Here is a 26,182-nt window from a genome sequence, read left to right on the forward strand (position 1 = left end):
ACAAATCCTCTTGGTATCTGTAAGATAGTCAAGTGGGTGTTCCATCACTGATATTTTAATGCTTAGTAGTTTAATTTGATTTTTATTTTAAAATATAGAGATAAAGGAATAATTCAGCCAGAGGAAGAAGAACAGAGGCCTTGAAGACAAGGGAGATTTTAAGAGAGGTTATGACCACGTGGTTGATTGAGTGGCTGTAGGGCAGCTAGAGGCCGATGGGCATAGCAGGGGAAGACAGTAGGAAGGGGAGAAGAACACTGCAGGGAGGTGGGGTGTAAAATGAACTGGGAGCTCTTTATTTCTTCCTTGTACTAAATGTGGAAAGCTTCTTCCCCTCTCCAAAAGGGTTTAGGTAAGAGAATAATCACGCTCTGTGGTCTTAAATGCTCACTCACCACCAAATAAAGTGGAAAAACAAACCTAAGGACACTCACTTATGCAGTCATTAGACGAACTACACAGATGCCTTTTGTCACAGGTATAGATTCCTCCTTCAGGTTTCTCAGAGTCTAATAGAGGAGACAGACATGTAATTAGGAAGCTGTAAAGTGGTGGGATACACACTGTCTCTATGAATTTGACCTTACTATGTATCTTCTATAAGTAGAATCATACAGTATTTATCCTTTTGCAACTGGCTTATTTCATGAAACACAATGTCCTCATACATGTTGTAGGATATGTCAGAATATCCTTCCCTTTTAAGGCTCAATAACATTCCGTTGTATTTATATACCACATTTTGTTTATCCATTCCTCAGTGGACATTTGGATTGCTTCCACCTTTTGACCATTGTGAACGATGCTGCCATGAACCTGGGTGTATAAACGTATGTTTGAGTCCCTGCTTTCACTTTTTTGGGCTGTACTCAGAAGTAGAACTGATGGATTATATGGTAGTTCTATTTTAAAATTTTTGAGGAACTTCTAAACTGTTTTCTACAGTGGCTGCACCATTTTGTATTCCCACTAGCAGTGTGCAAGTGTTCCCATTTTCTCAATATCTTCACCAACACTTGTTATTTTCTATTGCTGTTGTTGTTTTTTTAATAGCCATCCTAATCAGTAAGAAGTGTGCTTTTCAAGAGAAAGGCTTTCTGAGGGTGATGCCTGAGCTGAATTCTAAAGGATGTATCAGACTTGAACAGGAAAAGCAGGTGGGAGGAGATTGCAGACAGAATGATAAGTGTGTGTGTGGAAGGCAGGACTATTTTGCCTTCAGGGAACTGGTGAAAGCAGTGGAGCAGACCTGGAACATAAAGGGCAAATTAGAGGTGACAGGCACATCTGGAAAGGACAGAGCGGACTCAATGTGGAATCTGACATGCTGAGGAGATTAGATTTTTTTTTTTTTTTTTAACTAGCAATCGCTAACACTACGTGCTAATTAAAAGCAGTGGTAATATTAAGGGATTTTGAGGAGATGACATAATACTATTTTATTATATTTGTAATTTAGAATATCACTTGGTATTAAGGGCACATTGAAGGGAGAAGGAGATGAGGTAAGGGACAGGGACTTTGGGCAGGAGGCTTCTACAGTAATGTAGTCAGGAAAGTTCTTGACTATGAACCAAATCAGTGGCAATGGGAATGAAGAGGAGATGAAACCTGGAATGATGTTAAGAGGAGAGAATGGACAGAACTGAGAAACCAGTTGGATGTGGGCTAAAGGAGCAGGAACAGGCAAAGATACCTTCCAGATTTGGGGTTTGGGAGATGGGTAGGACTGGTAGAATGAGAGTATCATGTTTCTGTATAAGAAATAGAGACGATTAGAGAATAGGAATAGGGAGGGAAAGAAGCTGATTTAAGGTCTGTATATGGAGTATCCAAGCATTCATTAGGGGATTGAGTACACATCTCAGACTTTCCCTGTCCATGGGTGGTGGGATGGCAGGGTGCAGGGGAGCTGGAGAATAAATGTCTCCCTGTCCTGGCTGCTCATCACGTATCTAGGTTAAGCATTCTGCTTCCAGGCTCAGGGTCTGACTCTCAAAGCCCTGTGCTTTCCCCAAAACTTTGTGAGGTCTGCCAATGGGGAGCTTCTTCAAGTCCCATCCTAGGAACTTCCTCTCTTGGGCCTTTTGGTCTTGATTGCTGGCATTCATCATACCTGTGAGCATAGAAAAAGTTGAACTCTGAACATTCTCTCAGGTATATTCTCTTAGTATCAGTATGTTCTATTTTTCTTCCCGTTTTATACTCAGAAGGAAACACGACAGTGACAAAATGAAGAACAGCAATGTTGAGTAGAGAAAAAGAATAGAGGTCTTGGTCAAAATCTAGGTCTGTTATTTACCAACTCTGTAGTGTTGGGCAAATGACTTCTATTCTTCGAGCCCTAATTTCCTCAGCTGTGAAATGGGGATTAAACCCTGTTCATAGTTGCATGAGTGCCTGGAATATGGTATATGCTCATCAAGTTGTGTGTTCTTTTCCCTTTTCTATTTGTACTATGGTGGGAGTGAGGGGGACCAATGCTTCATAAAGGTGGAGCCCACGAATAGAAGTAAAGGTTTCCTGGATTTCATCATGGCAATGACTAGGTGTGATTGTAGAGGTTTTTGTTATTCTTCACAGCAGAATGTGTGATAAAATGAGGAGATTAGAGTGAATTGTCACAGCTTATTCAACTACATGTGAAGATTTAGTAGCAGAATGAAGACTTCATATGAAAGTCAATGGTGTTCTCTTCTGACATTTTGTCCCTAGTGGATTTTCTCTGGAGGAGGAGTATCTTTGATTTGCCCTGATTCATTGCTTAATTTGGTCTGTAATGTATAGGACAAGGGTTAAATTCATAGAGGTACGCTTTCCCAAGTGTGATGATAGGGAAAGATAGTATGTTGTTTTCTGAGATGGAACCTGTATTTCCCAGGAGGAAGGTAGAGAACTTGGATTGTAAGTGATTAGAACCAACTGCAAAATGCTCTTTGTAGCACTAGAAATTTATTCTGATAACAGATCTTTTAAAGAAATATTTCTCATTAATATAGAAATAAGAGGAAGGCAGAGAACAATTATGTTATGAAATAATTTGTTCTTATTGTTATGGTTGGATTATGAGGAACAGACTTCTTTCACACATGAGATAATGGAAGAATTAGTCCTTGGTGTCATTTTTAAAATTCACACATAGGAGAAAAAGTTGGCATTTTGAAATGGCATTTTAACTAAGTTGGCTTAGTTAAAATTTTATTTCTAATGTTGACAAGTTAATTTTTACTATTTCTGAGGCAGGAATTCAAATAAGGCATTATAATGGTTACAAAAAGGGTAATATTTTCTCTGCATTATTTTGTAAACTCGTTTCTGAATTCTGAAATCTGCACATAAATATGCTACTATTGTTTGAGGCAGATTTTGTGCATAATAAACGTCAACACTGATTTATTTGTATTCAAAACCTAGATGTTGTAAAACAGGTCCAGCAGTCATCTAGGTTTCATGACAGTTGCAAAACCAAAAACAAAAAAAAATGTGTGTAACACAGTTCCTTTACCTAGAAGTTTATTATTCTGGGGATTTTGATATGCCATATATCAGTTTTCCTGAAACTTATGTACAGCAAAAACATAATATAACAGCATTCCTAATTAGAATTATGAATAATTATATAATGTCATGTTATATTCTTCTACTAAAAAGTTTACAGCTATTTAAACACTTACCCTCATCATTTTCAGATTTCGGCCAAAGAACTTCTTTTTGGTCACTCAGCTTCAGTGACGTGTTTGTCGAGAGCGAGAGACTTCTCTAAACAGCCCTTCATAGTTAGTGCTGCTGAAAATGGGTAGGTAAGATGTGTGGAACTGTGCACCCTTTTCTGTTCCTTCTCCCTTTTTAAAAACTCTGATGGGATACAGAATTCTAGGGCTGAAGGAAACGTTAGTGATTAACATATTCCTTTTACATATAGGAAAAGTTAGATCTTGAATGGTTGAATAACTTGTGTGACAGTCCCAAGGAAAGTAATCAGTACTATGACTCTCAATCTTTAAACATCCCAACGTGTATCAGGCCTTGTGGTTGCCTCATTGTGTAAAGGATGTTGGCAAATGCCGGCTACTATAGAACTGAAAATGGAAAAGTCTGGGCACTTGTCTTTTTTCATGTAGTAACTCACTTTGAGCTATTAAGCAAATCCATGCAAGCCTTCATAGTTTTGTGAAACAATTCAGCAGTTATGATCTTTATGTTGTACACTTGTCTGATATCATTTTAAAACAGAGGAGAGGACTCACTTACAATTGGGACGTGGGAGTGAGAAGGAGAAGGAACATAGTGATCTGGGTGCAGTTTCTTGGAAGGAGGTTTGTTCCAATGAAACAGGACTTAGCTGTAGGAAAAAGCCCCACTGATGGAAGAGCTACTGTGAACTACTCTGCTGATGAGATGTTTGCCAAACTACACTCAGGAATGTGGAATCCATTCAGCATGTGTTTGCGAATGAGGGATTGGGTTGCTGGTTGAAACAAGAGAATCTCCTCCTTTTTTGTTTTTAACCCAAGGAGAAATTATATGGCTTAGAATTCTGAGACCCAAAAGAAGAATGAGGAATCAAGTGTCCAACTTTTAAAAATGGAATAGTTTAACAAAATGGCTAGTGGTACAGACGTCAAAGAGATACCTATTCTCATAGCTTATAGCAAAGACATAATTGTTATACTTAGAGAGATTGAACTTTGGAGGAAGCAAAAATGAAATGTCCTAGTACATTCTTTTTAAACAACTGCTTAGCTTTCGTACACTAGGGCTGCCTCGAAGCCTGCTACATAGGCTGAGATATTTATTCCCAATCTAGAGAATTTGGGGGATGGTTAGTTCTTCTGAGACTACTTGCACCGTTGATAAAATTAATAGCTGAGTGAGAAATAGATCTGAAAAGTATAACTGAGTTCTACCTTGAGGTTTTTGTCCGTAGTGGTCTAGCTCCAAAAAAGAAACTAGGGGTTAATGGACATATTCTTGATGATAGATGAATTCAGCTGTATAAGTCCTATAAATATGATTGTTAAAGAGCCAAGGAGTCTGATTGGTCTTCCTTTTCCAAGATGATTTGAACTTTCTTTGGGGTCTGACACCTTGCATCTATGAGATTCTCCTTAGGCAGTACCTACACTTTAGCTACTGCATACTTAGCAAATCCTAATTCAATCTGCTGAAACTTGTTAAAATTACTAGGCTCGACCTATTACTTCCTAAGTAACAATGATATATATATATATTTTTTAGCTTTTAAAAGTCCCAGGAAGTGACCGTTGGCTTAGCATTTCTGCTTCCAACGTTATCAGAGTCATGCTGATCATGACTTGCTTCCTGATTTAGTTTTTCATTTTTTTCACTTAGTATTACTTCATCTATAGGCAAAAATCCTAATATTCAGGAACCCAGTGAATTCCAGGATAAATGAAAGGAAATAAACACCTGGAACCTGATGTTGAAATGATGGAATGCCGAAGAAAAAGAGAAGAGCCTGAAAGTAGGCGATGAGAAAAAGCAGATTACTTTTAAAGGAAAGTTAATTAAACTGAGAGCTGACTTCTTAACAGTAAAATGAGAATTAGATAGCAGTGAAATATCTTTTAAAAGTTGAGAGAAAATATCTATCAACTTAGAGTTATAGCTCTAGCAAAACATCTTCAAAAAATTAGGGCAAAACAGTAACATTTAAGACAAATACTGAGAGTGTTCACTGCCAACAGACCCTCTATAAATAATGAAATTCGAAATTATGTTTTTCAGTAAGAATAATGATTTCAGAAGGAAGATCTGCTGGAAGAAGGAATATTGAACAATACCCAGCAAAGTTTTAGAAAATTTAAATAAGCACAGATTATATTACAATATTGTTTATATGTCGCTCCCATCCACCTCCCCCCCACATACACAAAATCCTAATCAACAACTGCATATCATAAGTGTAGCGAACAGACTCCGCGTGTTCTGGTGTTCTAGAGGTGGGTAAAGATGGTGATTAACCTTAGAATTTAAGCTAGATATACATGCTGACATTTCCAGGGTAGCTGCTAAGAGAACAGACAAAAGAAATAAAAATGAAAGAAACAGAATATATAACTTCCAATTTAAAAAAAGAAAAAGAATGTTGTTTAATCCAAAGGGGACAACAATAAATGAGACAAATAGCACGAAATAAGGTAATTGAAATAAATCTGGATAAACCAGTAATCTCAATTAAGTAAAGGGACTAAGTCCATCAGATAAATTACAAAGATTGTCAGACAATTTAAAAAACAAAAACAGCATAAGGATATATAAAAATTAAAAGTAAATGGATGGAAAGAGATTTATCGGGCAAATACTAATGAAATTAATGTTAATATAGCCATTTTAGTATTATATTAATAAATATATATAGTTAATCAAACCTTAAGGCAAAAAAGGCTTGACATTGATAAAGAGAGTTATTACTATTAATAAAATTTCCAACTACCAGCAAGAGATGATACTAGAGAGATAGGCAGGCAGGCACCCAGCCTTACAGTCTTCTAGGATAGTGTTCACCAAACCTAAGCCTGCATCAGGACCACTTTCAGAGCTTGTTTAAATACAGATTTCTCGGCCCCATTCCCGGAGATACAGGTTTAGTAGGTCTGGGCTGAGGTTCAAGAACTTGCATTTCTATCATGTTCCTGGAGAGTGCTATGCTGCTGGTTTAGAGGAAGATATTTGAAATAGTGGGTACCCCACATTTGCGGCAGTGAGAGAATGTGTGAGTTCAAGAATGACTTGGGAAACTCATTGGTGATGATACCATTCATTGAGAATGAGAACAAAGGAGGGAAGGCGTTATGCCTCATTTTAAGTACGAGGAGTGTGAAGTCCTGCAAGTCATCGAGGTGGAAACATCTAATTACTAGTTGTATGTGGAAATCTAGAGTCCAGTGAATAGGTCTGGACTTCCAACATCATATAGTTGGTGCCTGCAGTCATGGGAGTAGATGACTCATCAAGAGAGAGTGTGAAATATGAGAATGTAAGAAAGCCTAAGATACTAAGGAAAACCAACATTTAAGAAATAGGCATAAGAAGATGGGAGCTTGAGAATGCCAAAGAAAACCCAAAAGTGTAACTGAAGACAAAAGTGAGTTTGAAGAATGTAATGTACTTGTAATTCAAGATGGCAAACCAAGCATTCATATGTATCTCCTTTCCCTCTAGATGCTTCATTAAAATTTGAGCAAAACGATAACAGTGTTATAAGCACACAAATATGAGAATAAGAATAGGGCCAAGAGAAAACAGTGTACTTTTGAGAGATAGAAAGTGGATGAAAGAGTAGTGACTGATTTATGTATCCATTGAATGAATTTTTATTGAAGCGCTCAAGTGGGGATGTAGAGTTGAATAAGAAAGAAAGGCTCTTTCTCAAGGAGTTTTTAGTGGGACTATAATAATCTAATTTTATATGTTATGGATTTTTTCCTGTGTGATTTTCTTTTCATTGAAATTTAAAAATTAAGAATTTAAAAAATTGTGGAAATTGATAAATTAATTTTTTATAATTGAAGGTGATTTAATCTATGTACAAAGTTGGGGAACAGTATTTGAAAAGAAAAAGAAGAATGTTCATTTTAATAGTTAATTTTCATGTCTTCCTATTAGATACATAACTGAGCAGTTCCAGCTAAAATGCCAATGCTACTTTTGATATACAACGAATTTGCTTTTCTTTCTTTAATAGAATTGATTGGCAAGGAGTCAGTTTTTACTATGTGATATTTTTGTATTTTTTTCCAGTTTAAGGTAGAAAATAAGATGATAAGCAAACAAACAGGGAAGGCATTAGAATCCAAGAGAGTTTAGAAACATTAGTATCACTGGGGGAGCTTTTATTGATGCCCAGGCTCCAACCTTAGAAACTGTGATTTAATTAGTCTGGCTTGATGTCTGGGTTGGGTCCCAGACATCAGTATTTTTAAAAACCTCCCTGATAAATCTAACGTAGAGCAAGAGTTTTAGAACCACTGGTTTAGAGATAGAGTTATCTAGAAACAGGTTAACTGACCAGGAGCTTTGCAAAACACCACATGTCAGGACCCCAACACAGAGCCATGAAATTAGAATCTCTGAGGAGAAATTTTTATATATTCACAGGTGATTCTTGATGCACAGCTAGAGTTGAGAACCACACTGATAAACTCAGATTTTTTTGTAGAGCTAAAATTTTATATTGATGGCTGCTTAAAGTTCCTTTTCTTTACATATATATATACACACACACACACATCCTTTGAGATATATTATTTCAATTTCTACCTTTTTCCCAGTCTTATTTTTCACACACACACACACACACACACACACACACTTTCCCCCTGTTTTACTAAGTTGCATGTCTTTTCAGATTACCTCAAATCCTTTTTGGCATACAGTTGGATATAAACAGAGAGAAATAAAATCACTATGAATATTTAGTTCTGTATCTAGGACATGGTTTTTCGACCTAAGCACTAATGACATTGTGGACCACGGAAGAATTCTTTGTTGTGGGGGACCATCCTGTGCGTTGTAGGATGTTTAACAGCATCCCTGGCCTTTCCCCACTACATGCCAGTATCGTGTTCCTAGTTGTGACAACTAAAAATGTCTCTAAACATTGTCAAATGTCCTTTGTGGGGCAAAATCAGCCTAGGTTGAGAACCATTGATTTAAAGATTGATTTCCAGTGTTTGGCTAAAAATAAACCCCAAAGCCTGCAAACACCAAATGCGTATAGCGTTTACCGTTATTGGTCCGTGTCTTTTGCTTCTTAATAGCAGCTCTCCCTTAAAGCCAATAAAGCTTTCATTTTTCTTCCTTGGAAAATTTTGCTTATGTGTTGAAACTGTCAAAACTGAAGAATATTATCAAACAACTCTGAAACAACCATTCTGGTTTTTGTGAACTGAAATCATACAGATTTAAACTGCCCTATACTGGATGTATTTGTAACTGTATTTCATAACTGTATCTATATCTTTGTAACATATATGTAACCAAGTCAGAGTTTTCTAAACAATGAGAATTTTCTAACAATTTAGTGGCAAGAATGGTTTCAGGATTTCAGGAGAAGCAAAGAAATAAAGCGTATCAATGACAGACCAAATGTGGCCTCTTGGTGGCACTGTTTATTTTTACAAAAATGATACCTGAGCTCCAGAAGATGCAACACTTGATGTATTATGCTTTTCAGAATATGTAGTTTAAGTTCAATAAAATAAATCATTTTCAAGAAGATGCAGTTTCCATAGAAAGATTGTTGTACTGTCACTCTCCCAGGCTGTGATAGCTGCATCCCCACAATTTGTTGTAGGTCAGGTTGGCACTCAAGTAAGGTTTGTAGGCTGGTGGCAGGGTGTAATTACCAAAACAAAAAGACATAGATACAGCATGTCATCCCTGCTAATGACCACAACATTTTCTTGCCCAGTAATCTGTAACAAAAAGCCACATAAACGATCAGCCTGCATTTAAGTGCAGCACTAAAGAAAAACTTGGTGGCACAAAAATTATTCCAGCCAATTGAGTGGAAATGACAGAGAATAATACAAAGTTATCTCTGCTAGGGAGATGTGTGTTTGGAATGTCACCAATGGACAGTGCGTGGAGAAGGCCACACTTCCTTACAGGCACACTGCAATCTGTGTAAGTATGTTCACTTCCTTGAGAACATCTCCAGATTCTACAGCTCCTTCAGAGCATTTGCTAAGCACACATTTAAAGACATGTCTTTAGAGGGATTATTTTCTTGAATTTTTTTTTTTTTTTGTCATTAGAATAGAATACTGTCAGTTATCATCTGTTATTTTTGGCATTTTTCCTTCCCCAAAGTAACTATTCAACCAATTTTTTTCCTTATTCTTTCTCTTATTTCTGTATCTTTCTAACATAGACAAATTTGAAAAACAATTTCCTTATTTTTCCTTAGTTACACTCACAAAACACATGCACACAGTGACACACACGTGAAACGATTCCATTTTATTGACATACAGTTTTATAAAGCAAAAACGTTTTTTGTTTTTTGTTTTTTTTTTGCTTCCAGTTTAAACCTTTTTTGGATGGATAGGTTCTGAATTTCTTATTTATGAAAACAGAGCAAGAGGCACAGCCTTAATCTTTATCATAACTTCCCAATATTTAAAAGAGATTCTGGCTTTTGGTATGTGGACTCCAAGCATATGTAAGGTATGAGTCCATGGTACTGACACTGCTTTTTATATTGTGTGCATTGCTTTTAGCATTGATGACTTGCATTGAAACATTCATGAACTCCTTTCTGGGATCAAAACCTGAATAGCGAGAGAGCTTGTCAAGGGTAGATTATATTACTCAAACTTTCATAAAAGCCATTCTGAAAATTCATTTGGCACAAAAATTCCTCAAATGCTTTTCAAACACTTTTATTTCTTCTTAAGATGTAGCAGTGTTGCTAGGGTAAGAAGCCTGGCTTTTGTTGTTTAGTTCTACATAGCATTCCAGAATTAATATAATTGTGAGCTTTCCATGACTTGGAATAAGATTAGTTCTTCCCAAAACAGCCCCCTTCTCCAGAAAAATGACGAAATGCAAGTCAGATAAACGGCAAAATTAACACTTCAGAAGTGTAGAATAATTGAACTAAAAGAAATTTTAGTTGTTATTTAGCCTAATACCTTAGTTGAATAGATGATAAAATTAAAAGCCAGAGAAGTCTTCACCGCAGCCAAAATTACGTTAATTGCTAGTGATAATTAAACTTTTGCTTTGAATTCAATTTGCATAGTATTACCACTGCTCATTCCGGATGATAGGAGAAGGCTGGCTTCTGTGTTGTGGAGAATATCAAGATGTTCTTATAATTGATGCCAAAAGTTTGGTTATTATTCACACTTTCATATCATCTCAGTCTCCGGATTGGATCAACTGCATGTGCATTGTTCACTCCATGAGAATTCAAGGTAAGAGTTAGGTATTATCTAACACTAGGGATTGCGTATAAAAATATCACCTTTGAATTATTTGTTAAATTACTGGGCAAGAGTTCAGAATGCTTCTTTATGTTTACCTACTGGTAGGGATAGCTCTCTAAGCCAGATCAAGAAAAACTGAGAACATCCATCCCAGTGGTTCAAATCACTGGAAAGTCAGCAAGAGGTCATAAGGAAGTGGAAAGAGGAGACACTGTGTTTCCATGACCCAGTTCTGCTTTGATACATTTTAAGAGTGACAAGCAGGCGTTTGTTGTGGATTAACAGGAGTCTTGGATTTGCCCTGCTGTATCTTCTGGATGTAGTGATGAAGAGAATTCAGTTCCTGTAATGAGGGAAGGCTGGCTCCTTACTTATTTCTGAAATAGGACGGTGTAATTAGTATTGCCAGCGTGATGGTTTGCAATGTGGTTCTCCTTTTAGTGGTGCTCTCCTTTTACATGGGAGTCACTTTGAAATTGCAAAACAAATTTAGAATGTGATCTAAAATGTTTACTTTTTTAATTAAAAAAACCAGCTGAGTATTTTCTACCTACATGCCCTGCATAATCCTTAAATGACTATGAAATGATCTTTAGAGCAACCACAGTTATAACAGTGGTCAGCTTATATATGACCTTTGTTGTTTTTACAGAAGATTCTCTCTTGGTAGTGTCAGTAGCTGGTGAGCTCAAAGTATGGGATCTCTCTTCATCTATCAACAGCATTCAGGTTGGCTTGTGTAACTATCCTTTATTCTCCAATTTCAAGCATATGTATTGACATTTTTTAAATTATAAGAGTGTTACATTCTCATTGTTAAAAGTCCAAATAATGTATAAGTATATAAGTTTTACGTCCATGTACTTTTTCCTTATCTCTGTTCCAAGTAGTGAGCATTGGTAACAATTGCATGGTATCTTTCCAACCTTTTCTCTCTATGTATACAAATGTTTTTATCTACACGCACATGCGCGCGCGCACACACACACAAACATTGATTATATTTTAATTTAAAAAATCCATCGTGGAATATTTCCCTGTCCCTTACAGCAGAAGACCCCATTTCTTCTGGCTCTTTGTGAGCTGTGGCAATGGGGGTAACATACACTGGGAGTCCAGTATGTTCACCTGCTGCCTGGCATCAGGCTACAAGTCGAAGTGATGGACAAAAAAACAGTCATAGAATTTGTGTGGTTGACAGAACTGTTTCAACTGCCCCATACTCTGGACTATCCTTCAGAATTTCTTGGTTGGGAAAACCTGGGAATTGTGTTGGCATACTGAGCCCAAAAAACACACACCCAGCGTTATCAGAAACTTATTGAGAACATAGTATTCCAGGTGTTCTGTGCTGGCTACGCTTCTGTCTTTTCAAAACATTTTGTTTGTTTTTCTATTTTAGCAATTAAGATACTGCAAGGGTTTTTTAAAAGATTATTTTACTTTTTTTTATTTTATCTTTCTGCCATATCTGAAAGTCAGTAACTTGTTCATATCTTTATATTCTCAGTATCCTGCAGCAAATTTCCTGACAGAATGTTTGTTGAATGATTGTATATAATGAATTCTTGAATTCAAGTGGGTTTCCTTTTCATGGTTTCTTTTGCAAAGTAACTTCCTTAGTTCAGAAAACTCAAAAGGAAAATTGGGTGCTTTTTTATAGTAACAGTGTGATCTACTTCAGGCTTAGAGGGGAGGAGTCTTCTCATACAGTTTTATATAAATTAACTAGAACTAGTACTAAAATGTTTTTATTCCTTTTGAAGGAAAAGCAAGATGTTTATGAAAAGGAATCCAAATTTCTTAATTCCCTGAACTGCCGGACAATACGATTTTGCACGTATACAGAGAGACTTCTACTGGTGGTATTTTCTAAATGTTGGAAGGTATTATAAAATAACATAATAAGTACCAGTGATACACAAATGTAATTTGATTTTTATCTTGTTCAGTGCAACAATTGTAAGAATATGTTTTAAATATGATACAAACTTTTTATAATATTATTACCGCAGCAGGAAATTACTTGTCTTTTATGACTGACTTTTATCAGTTTTCCTCTCACTACACTGGGTAATTTTGCTTCCCAGGATATTGTATATATAAAGTATACCCTAATTTTATTAATAACAAACTATTATAATAGTGAGCATTTGTCTCAGATTATTTTAAAGAGTTGATGCCTGCACTTTATAGTTAAAAAGAAAACTAATACTTTTTACCTACATACATTGGTCTTATTTTTATACTTTTTTTCTTTTTCTGCTTTGTCACTACATTTGTTTTTAGGGACTATATACATTCTTTTCTTGTGAATATATTCACTGACATCTCCAAGAAGAAAGGAAAGCTAAGTTACTATCATTTGATAGCATCCTTTTTTTCTCTGATATTTCATATACTTGGCTCAGTTAACAAAACTATATTGTCTTACTTAAAGGCTTATAATATATTTTTGAACTAAAATGTAAAGTAGATGGTTCAACATGTACTTTAGAATTTCTACTGTATCAACTTCTTTTGTGTGTAATAAATTTTTCAAATGTTCAGGTATGACTCTCCATATGGAAAGAATAAAATTGCATAGAAAATTTGGGATTTTTGGTCTCTGTGCTTAATGGGCACATTCTGGAATGATACTGTCAGATAGTTTGTCCACTGAAACCTACCTAGGATAAATGTGAAAAAATAAGTACTAGTGAAATATTATCTTGGTCCATGAGTATAGTGTGGCCTGTTATGATACTTAATACTTCATATTAATAATTAATATGTTGTTGCATTAACACTGTTATCTAAATAGTCTTGATAAGCATAATTTATCTTTCTCCTTGGTAGATTAGATTGGAAGCTTCTGTTAATGGGCATCATTCCTTCTGTGTTTTAGGTTTACGATTATTGTGATTTTTCTCTTCTTTGGACTGAAGTTAGCGGGAGCGGGCGGTTCTTTGCTGGTGGAGAGGTGCTTGCTGCTCACAGAATCATCATCTGGACAGAAGATGGTCACAGTTATATCTATCAGCTGCTGAACAGGTGGGCTCAGATGGGAGCGGCACACAAAACATTCAGGTAGAAAATGAACTTTGGGAGGTTTATTATGGAAAAATCCCCACAAGCTGCCCATGATCAAAAACCAGAACAAAACAACTTTGGCACTAGAAGATTTACTCTGGGCTTGGTAGGCTTCAGCCTTTGTATAAAACAGCAGGGGACGAAGGAATGAGATTAACCATGTATAACTTGTACAGCTGGTGCTGGGTTTTCAAAAAGTCACTTGTAATTATTAACCCAACAATTTCTAACTAGAGTTTAGAAACTTGAATGGTACCATCCGGCTTTTGAAAGTGGGAGGGGAAAACACGAATAAAGAACCCCAAAGTTCTAAACTTTGCTTTTTATTTTTCACTATGCAGTGGGCTTTCAAAAAGCATATACCCTGCTGATGGAAGAGTGCTTAAAGAGACCATTTATCCTCATTTACTGTGCTCTACTTCTGTGCAGGAAAATAAGGTAATGCAAGAAAAGAATGACTGCCTCAAAGCTGGTTTCACTCCACTTCTCAGATAAGTGTTGCTTTGTCTGTAACAGAGTCTGGCTTGAAAAAATTGAATTGAAGAATCACATCAAGTTGTTAACGAGAAAATTAAATCTAATTGTTAATGGCTACTGAAGAAAACTTGGCCTTTAGAAAAGCTATTTTTTAAGTCTGCTTAACTAAACAATACATATTTATTATGGAATAATTATAAATGATAAAAAAGGGAGAATTAAAATTTCTAATTTTACCGCCATAAATATTCACTATGAATATTTTTATTTTTCGTATTTACTTATTTTAATTGGAAAATGTTCAAATATTTGAAAGGTTGTAAGAATAGTACAATGACCAGTCATATACCCTTTACCTAGATTCACCAATTGTCAACATTCGCCGTATTTATTTCCTCTCCCTCTCTCATTCTCTCTTTCTCTCTTCTCTCTCTCCCCCACCATATATATATATACATACACATTTTTTCCACTGACCTTTCTAATAGGTAGTTTGATACAAAGTTATTAACATTTTGATGTATCTACTTCAATTTTTAAACTTTATCAAATGGCTTATATCCTGCTTTTTTTTATTCTTAAGGAAGTTGTATATTGAGATCATTTTCACATGCATTTAGCTATTCTTCTGAATAAATGTTCTTGTTAAAACAAATATAATTATGATTCCTGGCAGAGAGTTGAGGATGTAATTGTGGGTTTTCACTTGACTGAGTTATATCTTTGACACTCTATGAAGCCTGAAAATTTAAGCAGTTAGTTTACTTTAGTGTCAATGAAAGTGGTTTTTTTTTTTTTACCTATTGGACTTAGTCATCAGTTAATTATCCAGAAAGGTATTTCATGGAGAATGGAGGAGTTTTGAATTATTGATGTGTCAAACAACGAAGCATGTTACTTTTTACAGTGATGGTTTGCTTAATTAGGCAGCATAGCTGCTGCAAATCATATGGTTCAGTATCATCTCTTTAACATATCTGTGAGGTTTTGTTGCAAAAACTTGATTAAGACTGTCAGCCAAAAATTGGAACTTCAAGTGCCACTAGGGCATAGGCAAACTTTAGAGTTATGGTGTGGAACACTATTTCTAAAGTCATTCGTGGGTTGCAATAGAGCCTTGTTTCACTGTTGATCACAAAAGCTTTCTTGTGGCTTACTCAGAAAGGCATTTTAAGTTATTTTTTAAAGGACTTTCCCTTTTTTTCCTTTTTAGCTCCCAAATGCATTTTTACAAAGCACAGTTTGCCCTAAAAGCTAGATATAAGAAATATCCTTTAGGATCTTCTAGTCTACTGCAAATATCAACGCTATACATAACTATGAGGAAAAAGAACAGCGATTACAAATTAACTTAAAAAAATACTAATCTTATGGGAAGCCACCTTGCTTTGTGTCTCAAAAGGTGAAAGCATAGATTTGTGAGTCTTCTGTCGATGTATAATTCTTGTTTAGACAACCACAGTTGTTTCTGTATCTTAAAAGTGGGAAGTACTTGGAAACCAGTGAAAATGAATAGAATAATCTGAAACAAGAAGAAGCTGGTCAACTCATCTGTAGACCTTTGCTTGCCCTTTATCCGGCCAAGAAACTAAATTCAGACGTTGTTCTCCCTATTCAAAACATCACCAATATTCACTAAATATAAGACTTCTTATTGTTTCGTGCAGTTACAAGGTAATGAAAGCATTTTCATGGCGTAGGGAGGTGAGTTTGATAGATACAATGACCTTAGAGAAGCATGCTCTGTAAACATGTTTTTTGGAGTGATGCCATAGAATTAAATCCCGGTGTGTGACAGTAACATGTTCTCATGTGATGCTAGGAACTTACCTGCTGATGGAGTTGTAGTAGCAAAAATGGGGGCTCCTCCTTCATTCCAACAGCTTTAGGAAAGTCTCCCTAGCTTGAAGTCATGGCTGATGATCATTGAAACTTGTGGTAGGGGTCCTGGCTGCTGAGGCGAGGAACTGGGCTTCCCAGGGTCTTAGCTGTGGAGTAAGATTGCAGTGTTGAGGTGGGAATAGATGGCATAGAAACAGCCTGAGGATTGCAGATAAGGAATTTGGATGCATGAACTAAGAGTAACGACAATGACGATGATGATGGGTAACTTTTTTTTTTCAGTCCTTATTATTGTTAAACATACGCACTGCCTTATTTACATGAGTTTCCACCATGACCCCATTTTGAAACTGATGTTCAGGAAGGTTAATTCCCAGGATTTGAACCTAGGCAGTTTGGCCCCAGAGTCTAGGAATGGACTTTGGAGTGAATTTCTCATTTGTTTTGAGAATGGATAATAAGAATCGTTACTGCTTATTGAGTATGTTCCAAATGCCTGGCACCATACTAAGCACCTTACCTTTATCAACTCATTAATCCTGACAGTAATCCCATATAGTAGGTGCTTTTATTTATTAGCCTTCTTTCACAGTTAGAGAAAATGAGATATAGAGAGGTTAAGTAAATTGCCTAAATCAAGTAATTGGCTCTTTTAATAGAGTTAGTATGTGCTAAAACCAGGATTTGAATCCAGGCAGTTAGCACAAGATAATTCACTGTTTTGTTTTCTTTTTTTAGAGTCTTTTTTTTTTAACATCTTTATTAGAGTATAATTGCTTTACAATGTTGTGTTAGTTTCTGCTGTATAACAAAGTGAATCAGCTATATGTATACGTATATCCCCATATCCCCTCCCTCTTGCATCTCCCTCCCACCCTCCCTATCCCACCCCTCTAGGTGGTCACAAAGCACCAAGCTGATCTCCCTGTGCTATGCAGCTGTCTCCCACTAACTATCTATTTTACATTTGGTAGTGTATATATGTCAATGCTACTCTCTCACTTCGTCCCAGCTTATCCTTCCCCCTCCCTGTGTCCTCAAGTCCATTCTCTACGTCTGTGTCTTTATTCCTGTCCTGCCCCTAGGTTCATCAGAACCATTTTTTTTTTTTTTTTTGGTTTAGATTTCTTATATATGTGTTAGCATACGGTATTTTTCTCTTTCTGACTTACTTCACTCTGTATGACAGACTCTAGGTCCATCCACCTCACTATAAATAACTCAATTTCGTTTCTTTTTATGGATGAGTAATATTCCATTGTATATATGTGCCACATCTTCTTTATCCATTCATCTGTCAATGGATGCTGAGGTTGCTTTCATGTCCTGGCTATTGTAACTAGTGCTATGAACATTGGGGTGCATGTGTCTTTTTGAATTACAGTTTTCTCAGGGTATTTGCCCAGTAGTAGGATTGCTGGGTCATATGGTAGTTCTATTTTTAGTTTTTTAAGGAAACTCCATACTGTTCTCCATAGTTGCTGTACCAATTTACATTCCCACCAACGGAGCAAGAGGGTTCCCTTTTCTCCACACCTCCTCCAGCATTTATTGTTTGTAGATTTTTTGATGATGGCCATTCTGACTGGTGTGAGGTGATACCTCATTGTAGTTTTGATTTGCATTTCTTTAATGATTAGTGATGTTGAGTATCCTTTCATGTGTTTGTTGGCCATCTGTATATCTTCTTTGGAGAAATGTCTGTGTAGGTCTTCTGCCCATTTTTGGATTGGGTTTTTTGTTTTTTTTGATATTGAGCTGTATGTGCTGCTTATATATTTTGGAGATTAATCCTTTGTCAGTTTCTTCATTTGCAAATATTCTCTCCCATTCTGAGGGTTGTCTTTTCATCTTGTTGATGGTTTCCTTTGCTGTGCAAAAGCTTTTAAGTTTCATTAGGTCTTGAGAAAGAAAAACAGAGCTGGAGGAATCAGGCTCCCTGACTTCAGACTGTACTACAAAGTTACAGTAATCAAGACAGCATGGTACTGGCACAAAAACAGAAATATAGATCAATGGAACAGGATAGAAAGCCCAGAGATAAACCCACGCACATATGGTCACCTTATCTTTGATAAAGGAGGCAAGAATATACAGTGGAGAAAAGACAGTCTCTTCAATAAGTGGTGCTGGGAAAACTGGACAGCTACATGTAAAAGAGTAAAATTGGAACACTCCCTAACACCATACACAAAAATAAACCTAAAATGGATTAAAGACTTAAATGTAAGACCAGACACTATAAAACTCTTAGAGGAAAACATAGGCAGAACACTCTTTGACATAAATCACAGCAAGATCCTTTTTGACCCACGCCCTAGAGAAATGGAAATAAAAACAAAAATAAACAAATGGGACCTAATGAAACTTAATTCACTGTTAATGACTATTTTAATACCTCTTGGAAGATGGGTACTTCTTGTGATGGGTACTGGGTACTGTGACGAAAAATCAGAATCACATGATAAGGGGCTTTGAGGGAGTTTTCATGTGAACTAGAGAGGAAACTACTGGAAAGGAGGAGGATTGAGGTGTCAAGGAGTGGGTGTGAGCAAGTGAGGAATGGTAGTACAGAATTGAGGGAGTAACAGCGTCTGGGGAGCATTGGCTGTAGGGGCAGCACATTTTGCTGGGAGGGAGGAGATGTGCTGCGACCAACTTCAGTAACCACCCAGCCTCTCTGGAGCGTCATTCTCATATCAAAATCATGAGAGAGTTGGGCTACTCAATTTTAAGGTTCCCAAAGGTTGAGAGAGTTTGAGAAGCCAATCTAACCAAGTTTTATTGTACCATTTCTAACACCTACAAAAATGGTGGCCTTGAGAAGTATAAGACCCCAAAGTGCCTTCTGAATCTTTAAAAAAAAAATTATTCAGAGAACTCACTTCACTGGAACTGTTTTTCTTCAATGCTCTCATTTCTTGGGACTATAGAGGATTACATATCTTGGTCTTGAATTAGTTTCTTCTTCTCCTCTCGTCTTAGTTTCCTTCTCTCTATAACAGAAATAATAATAATGTTTATTTACTATGTAGTTTTGTTGTAAGGATTAAATGTAGCAATATTTGGGCCCTTAATATTCTCTAGAGATACATTATAGAATTTTTCCACTAAAATAACTAAGTCTGGACCTTCAAACATGTGTTTTCTGACTAGAAACTATCACTTCCTTAGACTTCTTTAATTCTAGCACCAGCAGTTGGCTTTCTTTTCAGGGTGCCTTTTATTTGTACATCAAAAGAGGTTTTGTTTTTGTTTTTCTAATCACTTAATCATTTTGATCCCTTGTGTGTAATCTCTATATACAGGTCTGCCCAAAGAACCTCTACACTGCACTGAGGTACTAGGGAGATTCTGGACCCATTCACTAGAGAAAGTGTATCTTTAAGAGCTCTGGTACCCAATATTCATACTGTGCCTCAACAAAACTATATCTTTATATATATAAATATATTTATGTTAATTATAACTTATGCATTTATTTTTACTAGTATATATCTATCTATATAAGTTATGAATTCATTTTTCTTTGTGTCCTTTTGGGAAGTTTGAAATCAAGTATGTTAAATCTGAAAAATGGTCAAAGGAAAGTAGAAAGCATAATAATACCACAAAATTACCACACAAATATTAGTTGTTGCTATTTTAACTGACAATTGGAACTGAAGGGATCATAAAGACATCAGACCTCCTCAGTGGACAGTAGAGCACTGTCATCAAGACGTGGGCTCTTGAGTCAGAATTACTGGACTAAAAAGCCCACTGCCATCTATATCACCTTAGATAAATTAACCTCTTCCCTCTCAGATTATTCATCTGTAAAATGAAGACAACGATAATACCAACTTCACAGGATTATTGTGAGGACTACTTAACTGAATACATGCAACAACCCTAACAGTATATGTAATACATACACTGAACATGTTCAATAAATGTTAGCCATTCTTATTAACTCTCTGAAATCTAGCTGATGACTTTGCTTCTTATTTCATAAAAACTTTTTTGTTTTGAGTAAGAGGACTATTTCACTTAATTTACTTGAAATATTTTAAACAGTGGCAAATAAATGGAAATAATTTAGTTCATCTATGAAGTCTTGTTCCTTCATTTAAAAACAGTGGCTGCCATTATATATATAGATTATTTTTAAAGAGATTTTTTCTACATAAATGCTAACTTTTTTATTTGGACCAGAGCCTTCCCTTTGTTATGGGCTACATGAATGAAAGGAAAGAGCCTTTTTATAAGGTACTTTTCTCTGGAGAGGTCTCAGGAAGAATTACTTTGTGGCACATCCCTGATGTTCCTGTATCCAAGTTTGATGGTTCTCCTAAAGGTAAGACAATTTCTATTTCTAATCACATGTATTCTGAGAACTACTTTATAATTAACTCAGTGTTTTTTCTTTTAAGTTGAATAATATGAGTCAATAAACAAGAAAAAGTTCTCATGTACCACTATGCATTAGATGCTAACATAAAAGTAGGTATAAACATGATGCTTATAGATCTTATACAACAATGCAACAAGTATAATTCAAATTAACATCAACTTAACATGAATGATGTTTTATTGACTTGAAATGAATGTTGGCGATATGAATATAGGATAGACTGATAGACCATATTCATATTTTTGAATTCGTCATGTACATATCCTATACCCCTTTTCAACCAATTTCTCTATTCGAAAGAGTTTCTCCGTTCTTTTCAGTTGACTTAAGTCTAAAATGAATGCACTAATACACATCTATTCTTCCGAGGCTCCTTGAGGGAGAAAGAATCAATAAAATAGCATTTGGAGTGAAAGCAATGGATGGCAGAAGAACTTTTCTGCCTATAGCATACTGTTAGGATGGCAAAAGATTCTCTATGTTCCCCAAGGTATGGTGCCTTGATAATATTTTCTATATCTATGATGAATTTATAAACCAAATTTTCCCTTTTTGTGTGTTTTCCTTTTAGAGATACCAATAACTACCACCTGGACCCTTCAAGATAATTTTGATAAGCATCATACCATGTCACAAAGTATTATTGACTACTTCTTTGAGTTTAGAGATGAGAATGGAATTGCGGTTGTCACTTCATCAGAGTATGTTCCAAGTCTTGATAAACTAATATGTGGCTGTGAAGATGGGACAATTTTCATTACACAGGCTTTGAATGCTGCCAAAGCAGGACTTCTAGAAGGTGGTTCTTTACTAAAAGGTCATTGAATTTTATTTGACCCTATTTATTTAATTTACCTAAGCTTCAACTTTAATAAGCTATACTAAGAAGATTTCTGAAGCTTAAGAAAATTGCAGGCATTTGCTAATAAATTTGTGCATGTTTTAATGTTAAAGTAAAACCCACATATAGGTTTTTTTTTAAGTCAAACAGAAGGTTATACAATGAGAAATACATTTCTCTCCTTCTTTGATCTTCCAAGAAGATCACCAAAGTCAAGTACTAGTAAGTTTCTTTATACACTTTTTGAAATTTCCTATGCATATATAAGCATATAACAAAAGAGCAGTATACATTCTTTTAATTATATTATAAAAATAGAACCACATTCTACACACTTTACTAAAATGTCCTTAAATCTTAATAAAATATTTTGGAGCACATTCTTTATGACTTCATTTTAAATGATTAATAATGATTGAATTCTAATTTTAAAAATCTCCTATGATGGGTATTCAAGTTTTTTCTCATCTTTGGCTACTATAGACAACGCAGAATTAACTATCTTTGCACATATATGTAGGTATATGTATAGTATTAATTTTCCGGAGTAGAATTACTAGAGCAACCTTTATGTGTATTTTTAATTTTGAAAATATATCTTAAAATGTTCTCCAAAGTATATCAATATACATGTGTGTCCACTAACACAGATGTATGAGAATGCCTTTTCCCCCCAGCCTTAGTCAACTTACTGTGCTATTCAATTTTTTAATATTTGCCAATCAGGAGAAAATGGTACCTTCCTGTTTTAATTTTTAATTTTTTTGGTAATGAAATGTATATGTGTTCTTATATATCTTTGTGCATTGCAACAGCAAAAATCTCTTAAATAAAGACCATTATGCAGTAAGTTGTCTTATGTAAAGCAAAGAAATATAGGAGGTGATTGAGATTTGGGGCTGTGTAGGTAAATTTGTATACCACTTTTCATTGTATGGACCCTATTAGACTACAAGGTCCTGACAGACCAAATATCAATTAAAAAAAAAAAAAACAAAACTTGTTACATTGCCTATTGCTGTTCTCAGCTTACTTTGGCTACTTACTAAATGTTCTAACTTTTCAGCGATTCAGTGATTGGCTGAAATAGAGGAGTGAGTAGCAATAAAGCGAGGAGAGGTAATATACCACTTTACATCTCAATGGCTGCTGTTAAAAGTTAGTAAAAAAGCTTAAGACCTTAGCATATTTTATCTAGGCTGATTTATCTTATCCTGAAAACAAGCAGAAACCTACATTTGATTTTTAGCATCTGAATTAATATTAATTAATATTTTGTAGAGACACAATGTATAAATTGTTTACTCTTTTAGAACAGAGTTTGCTATTTCATGGCACTGGAATTGGTAACTTGCTAACATCCTTAAAGAATTAATAGACTTTGAACAACCAGATTTAGTGCTCCATCAAAAGCATGACCTGGCTTATAATGAGGCACTTGCTTTTTGAGAGAATCCAAGGGTTGTTCATTAATTTTCTTAGTCAACTGCCTACCTTTAATTATATGTAGTTTCCTTATATTAAAAATTTATAAAAGAAAATCTCAGGACTATTTCTTGAACAAAAATAACTCTTTTTTATTATTTGGTGTTTGGTTGTTTTCCAGGTGCCCTTCCTCAGAAAGTTCTCAAAGGCCATCACCACAGTGTTACTTCCTTGCTTTATCCACATGGTCTCTCTTCAAAATTAGACCAAAGTTGGCTGGTATCTGGGGACCAGGACTCATGGGTCATCTTGTGGGATATCTTTACTGAAGAAATTTTGCATAAATTCTTTTTGCAAGCTGGTTTAGTAACGAGTCTTTTGATGTCACCAGAGAATTTCAAAGTAAGTTAAGATAAAGAGTGAAACATAACACATAAATTTAAGTTATACATATAACATTTCAGAATGTTTAAAAAACATAAGGAAAAATAACCCATATTTCCACAGAAAAGAAAAAAAAAACATAATACAACTGGGTGATTTTTATGAATTCCTTTCTTATGTTTTATGCATTTTATTATTTTTACAGCTTATAGAGATAATTTGGTTCTAAAGCAAAGGTCTCATCAATTACAAAAGTCAGTTAATTCTCTTTAAGTACTTATACGTTTGTTGTCTTTTTTTTCCTAGTTCTACATCTTAATTTTTAATGGAATTTTCTTTTTAAATAAAAGTAATGGACACTCAATGGAAAAATAAATACGTAGGAACTGTAAATTAAAATTAACTTTTGCCTTCAACAATTTAATAATAATAATGATAGTTACACTTTCTTTTTCTTAAATAGATTTTTGTTTACTCTTTCATTTATTTAACAAATGATGAGCTTTAACAAATTTACGAGCATCTACCTTGTGCTGAGCAAAGGAAATACTTTCAGGTATAATTTTCTCATGCAATGTCAGCTTAAATTCAGCTTTCATAAAACTGGTATCTTTGATAAAATATGAACAGCCAAATTTTGAGTTTTCTGAGTTTATAAGTTAGTTGATTGACTTGTAAAAATTATTTCTCCATAGTAATGTTATGAAAAATCAGTTCCAAAGTAACATCAGAGGAAACTTGTACTGTATTTTTGTAGTAAGAAAAAATGAAAGCAGTATTTCAGGAACAGAAATGATTAACCAAAACAGTAAAACAAAGTTAAGCGACCCCTCCCCCCGAAAAAAATAAAAAACCTATGTGGTGATTTGGGATACATCTTTTATTCCTGAAGTTCTCCCTTTTTCAAAAAAAAAAATTTTTTTCTCTCGGCCCCAGGACCGTAGTCCAAGTCAGTTCCACTCCTGACCCCTCTTACTTCTGCCTCAGTCATAGATGATTTGACTCCAAGGATCAGGACACATTCAAAGTCAGATAAAAAGGGAGTTTATTGAAAGGGCACAAGGGGCAATCCCTAGGCATCCAAGACAAAGCACTAGAGCAAGCGCCTACAGTGGAACTTAAATTCAGAAACCAAGGTTACTCTTTGAATCCACTGCCCCCAAATGGTCTGCTTTTCTGTGACTGCTCCATTCTCTTGCCTCTTCCTATGACTTCTTTTAGCTTTACAATTTCAAACGCCTAGAAAAGAGAATCTGATTGGCCAAGTGTGGGTCTCTAGTATATGTCTACTCCTGGCCATAGGATCTGTGTTCACGTGTTATGTGTGTTTTCTTGTGCTGTAGGTGTGTGTGAGTTTCCTGAAGTACACTGGGCTGTCTGTTCTAGAAACTGGGGGTCAGGCAGGTTCTCCAAGAGGTAATAGTTGGGGGGCAATGCCATCCGTGCCCCATTCTACAAGTCCAGGCTCCCCATATATCACACCTGCCATTTTGTGATTCCCACCCCCCTGCTCAGAATTTCTGTAGTCTCCTTTAAAAGTATTAGGAAAAATAACAAGTCCCCCAATGCCCCACAGAGAGAGGTCAGTGATGGGCACTGGGAGATTCTTCAGGAACCCTAGCTGATGCTTTTAACATAGCAGACGAAAGTCTGGCTAGGTGCCTTAGTGAAAGTAGGAGCATCGACAAAGCAAAATGGTTAGAAAAGAAAAAAGTAGCAGAGGAACTACCCACTGCCCCTTCTCACCACACCCCAGCCATACCCACTGATGGGCTGATCAATGCATGGCCCTCGTGGTGAGGCACAAAGCTGCCCTGTAAACCTCTCCTAGATGAGCCTCAGCAGCACCCAGCAAGAATAGTCTTTGTCCTAAACTATGCTGAAGGTAACCACATGCTGACGTTCTTGAAAGTATCTTAAGAATCTTTGTCCTGTGAGACTATTTTTGGTCCCCGTGTCTTTGAAGCTGTACATTCAGTTGGAACTATCTAATGCTTACCTCTTTTAGACTGTGTCTACACTGAGTTTCCTGTTTGGATTAGAATCTGTATAGTTCTGGGAACAGCACCAAATCACATTTTGAGGCTCTAAGTGGAAGATATCAGCTCATGATACCCTTGGGCCTAAGCTTGTGTCTACAAATAGCTTCTTTTTGTGGCAACAAATTAGTTCTGGGGTTTATTTTATTCTGCATTATTTCCGATGTCTGCCTCACTGCCTGAATCTGCTGAGTGATGATCAAGTCCTTCATTTATCTTATAAGTAGATCTGGCCTGGAATTCTCCTCTTTACTTGTGTCTTTTGACCTTCCTAATAGGTCTTTGTATTTAAAATCTACTTGGTTTGTAAAGCTCCCCTGTGCAGTGTTATGTGGAGAGGTGCTAGAGAAAGGAGAACTGTCATCTTGTAAATGGGATTTTAACAAAAACTTACATTACTAGGGAGGAAAATCTGATTTAATTTTAAAGAAAGCATTTGACTATTAGCTTACAAAGAATGCCATTTTTTTTTCATAGCTACGAAGTCATCAGGTAATTTGCTGTGTGTGCAGTGACCATTCCGTGGCTCTCCTTCACCTTGAGGAGAGGAGGTGCCTCCTGAGCGCCCGAAAGCACATTTTCCCTGTGAGGATGATAAAATGGCATCCCGTCGAGAACTTTCTAATTGTTGGATGTGCAGATGACTCTGTTTACATCTGGGAAATTGAGACAGGTAAATTGAAATTTTACCCCTTTTCATCCTTTATATCTTTATGCATCAAAGCATTTGGCTGGGTGGAGAGTTCCA

General features: G+C 35.9%; 1 protein-coding gene across 8 annotated transcripts in view; it reads left to right on the plus strand.

The window, feature by feature from the left end:
• Nucleotides 1-26,182, plus strand: part of WDR72 (WD repeat domain 72) — a 204,083-nt gene that overhangs the window by 16,264 nt on the left and 161,637 nt on the right. For 6 of the 8 annotated variants that reach the window (XM_059913263.1, XM_059913268.1, XM_059913264.1 and 3 more), the window contains 11 exons: nucleotides 3,690-3,796; nucleotides 9,573-9,651; nucleotides 10,772-10,946; nucleotides 11,611-11,687; nucleotides 12,725-12,844; nucleotides 13,846-13,991; nucleotides 14,372-14,468; nucleotides 20,547-20,688; nucleotides 21,317-21,562; nucleotides 23,193-23,413; nucleotides 25,912-26,107. In XM_059913263.1, coding sequence (XP_059769246.1) covers nucleotides 3,690-3,796; nucleotides 9,573-9,651; nucleotides 10,772-10,946; nucleotides 11,611-11,687; nucleotides 12,725-12,844; nucleotides 13,846-13,991; nucleotides 14,372-14,468; nucleotides 20,547-20,688; nucleotides 21,317-21,562; nucleotides 23,193-23,413; nucleotides 25,912-26,107 — 1,606 coding nt within the window. The remainder of the gene's footprint in view (nucleotides 1-3,689; nucleotides 3,797-9,572; nucleotides 9,652-10,771; nucleotides 10,947-11,610; nucleotides 11,688-12,724; nucleotides 12,845-13,845; nucleotides 13,992-14,371; nucleotides 14,469-20,546; nucleotides 20,689-21,316; nucleotides 21,563-23,192; nucleotides 23,414-25,911; nucleotides 26,108-26,182) is intronic. The other 2 variants (XM_059913266.1, XM_059913262.1) reach the window with 2 other exon arrangements.

This window comes from Balaenoptera ricei, chromosome 2, assembly GCF_028023285.1.
Source record: "Balaenoptera ricei isolate mBalRic1 chromosome 2, mBalRic1.hap2, whole genome shotgun sequence".
Taxonomy (NCBI): domain Eukaryota; kingdom Metazoa; phylum Chordata; class Mammalia; order Artiodactyla; family Balaenopteridae; genus Balaenoptera; species Balaenoptera ricei.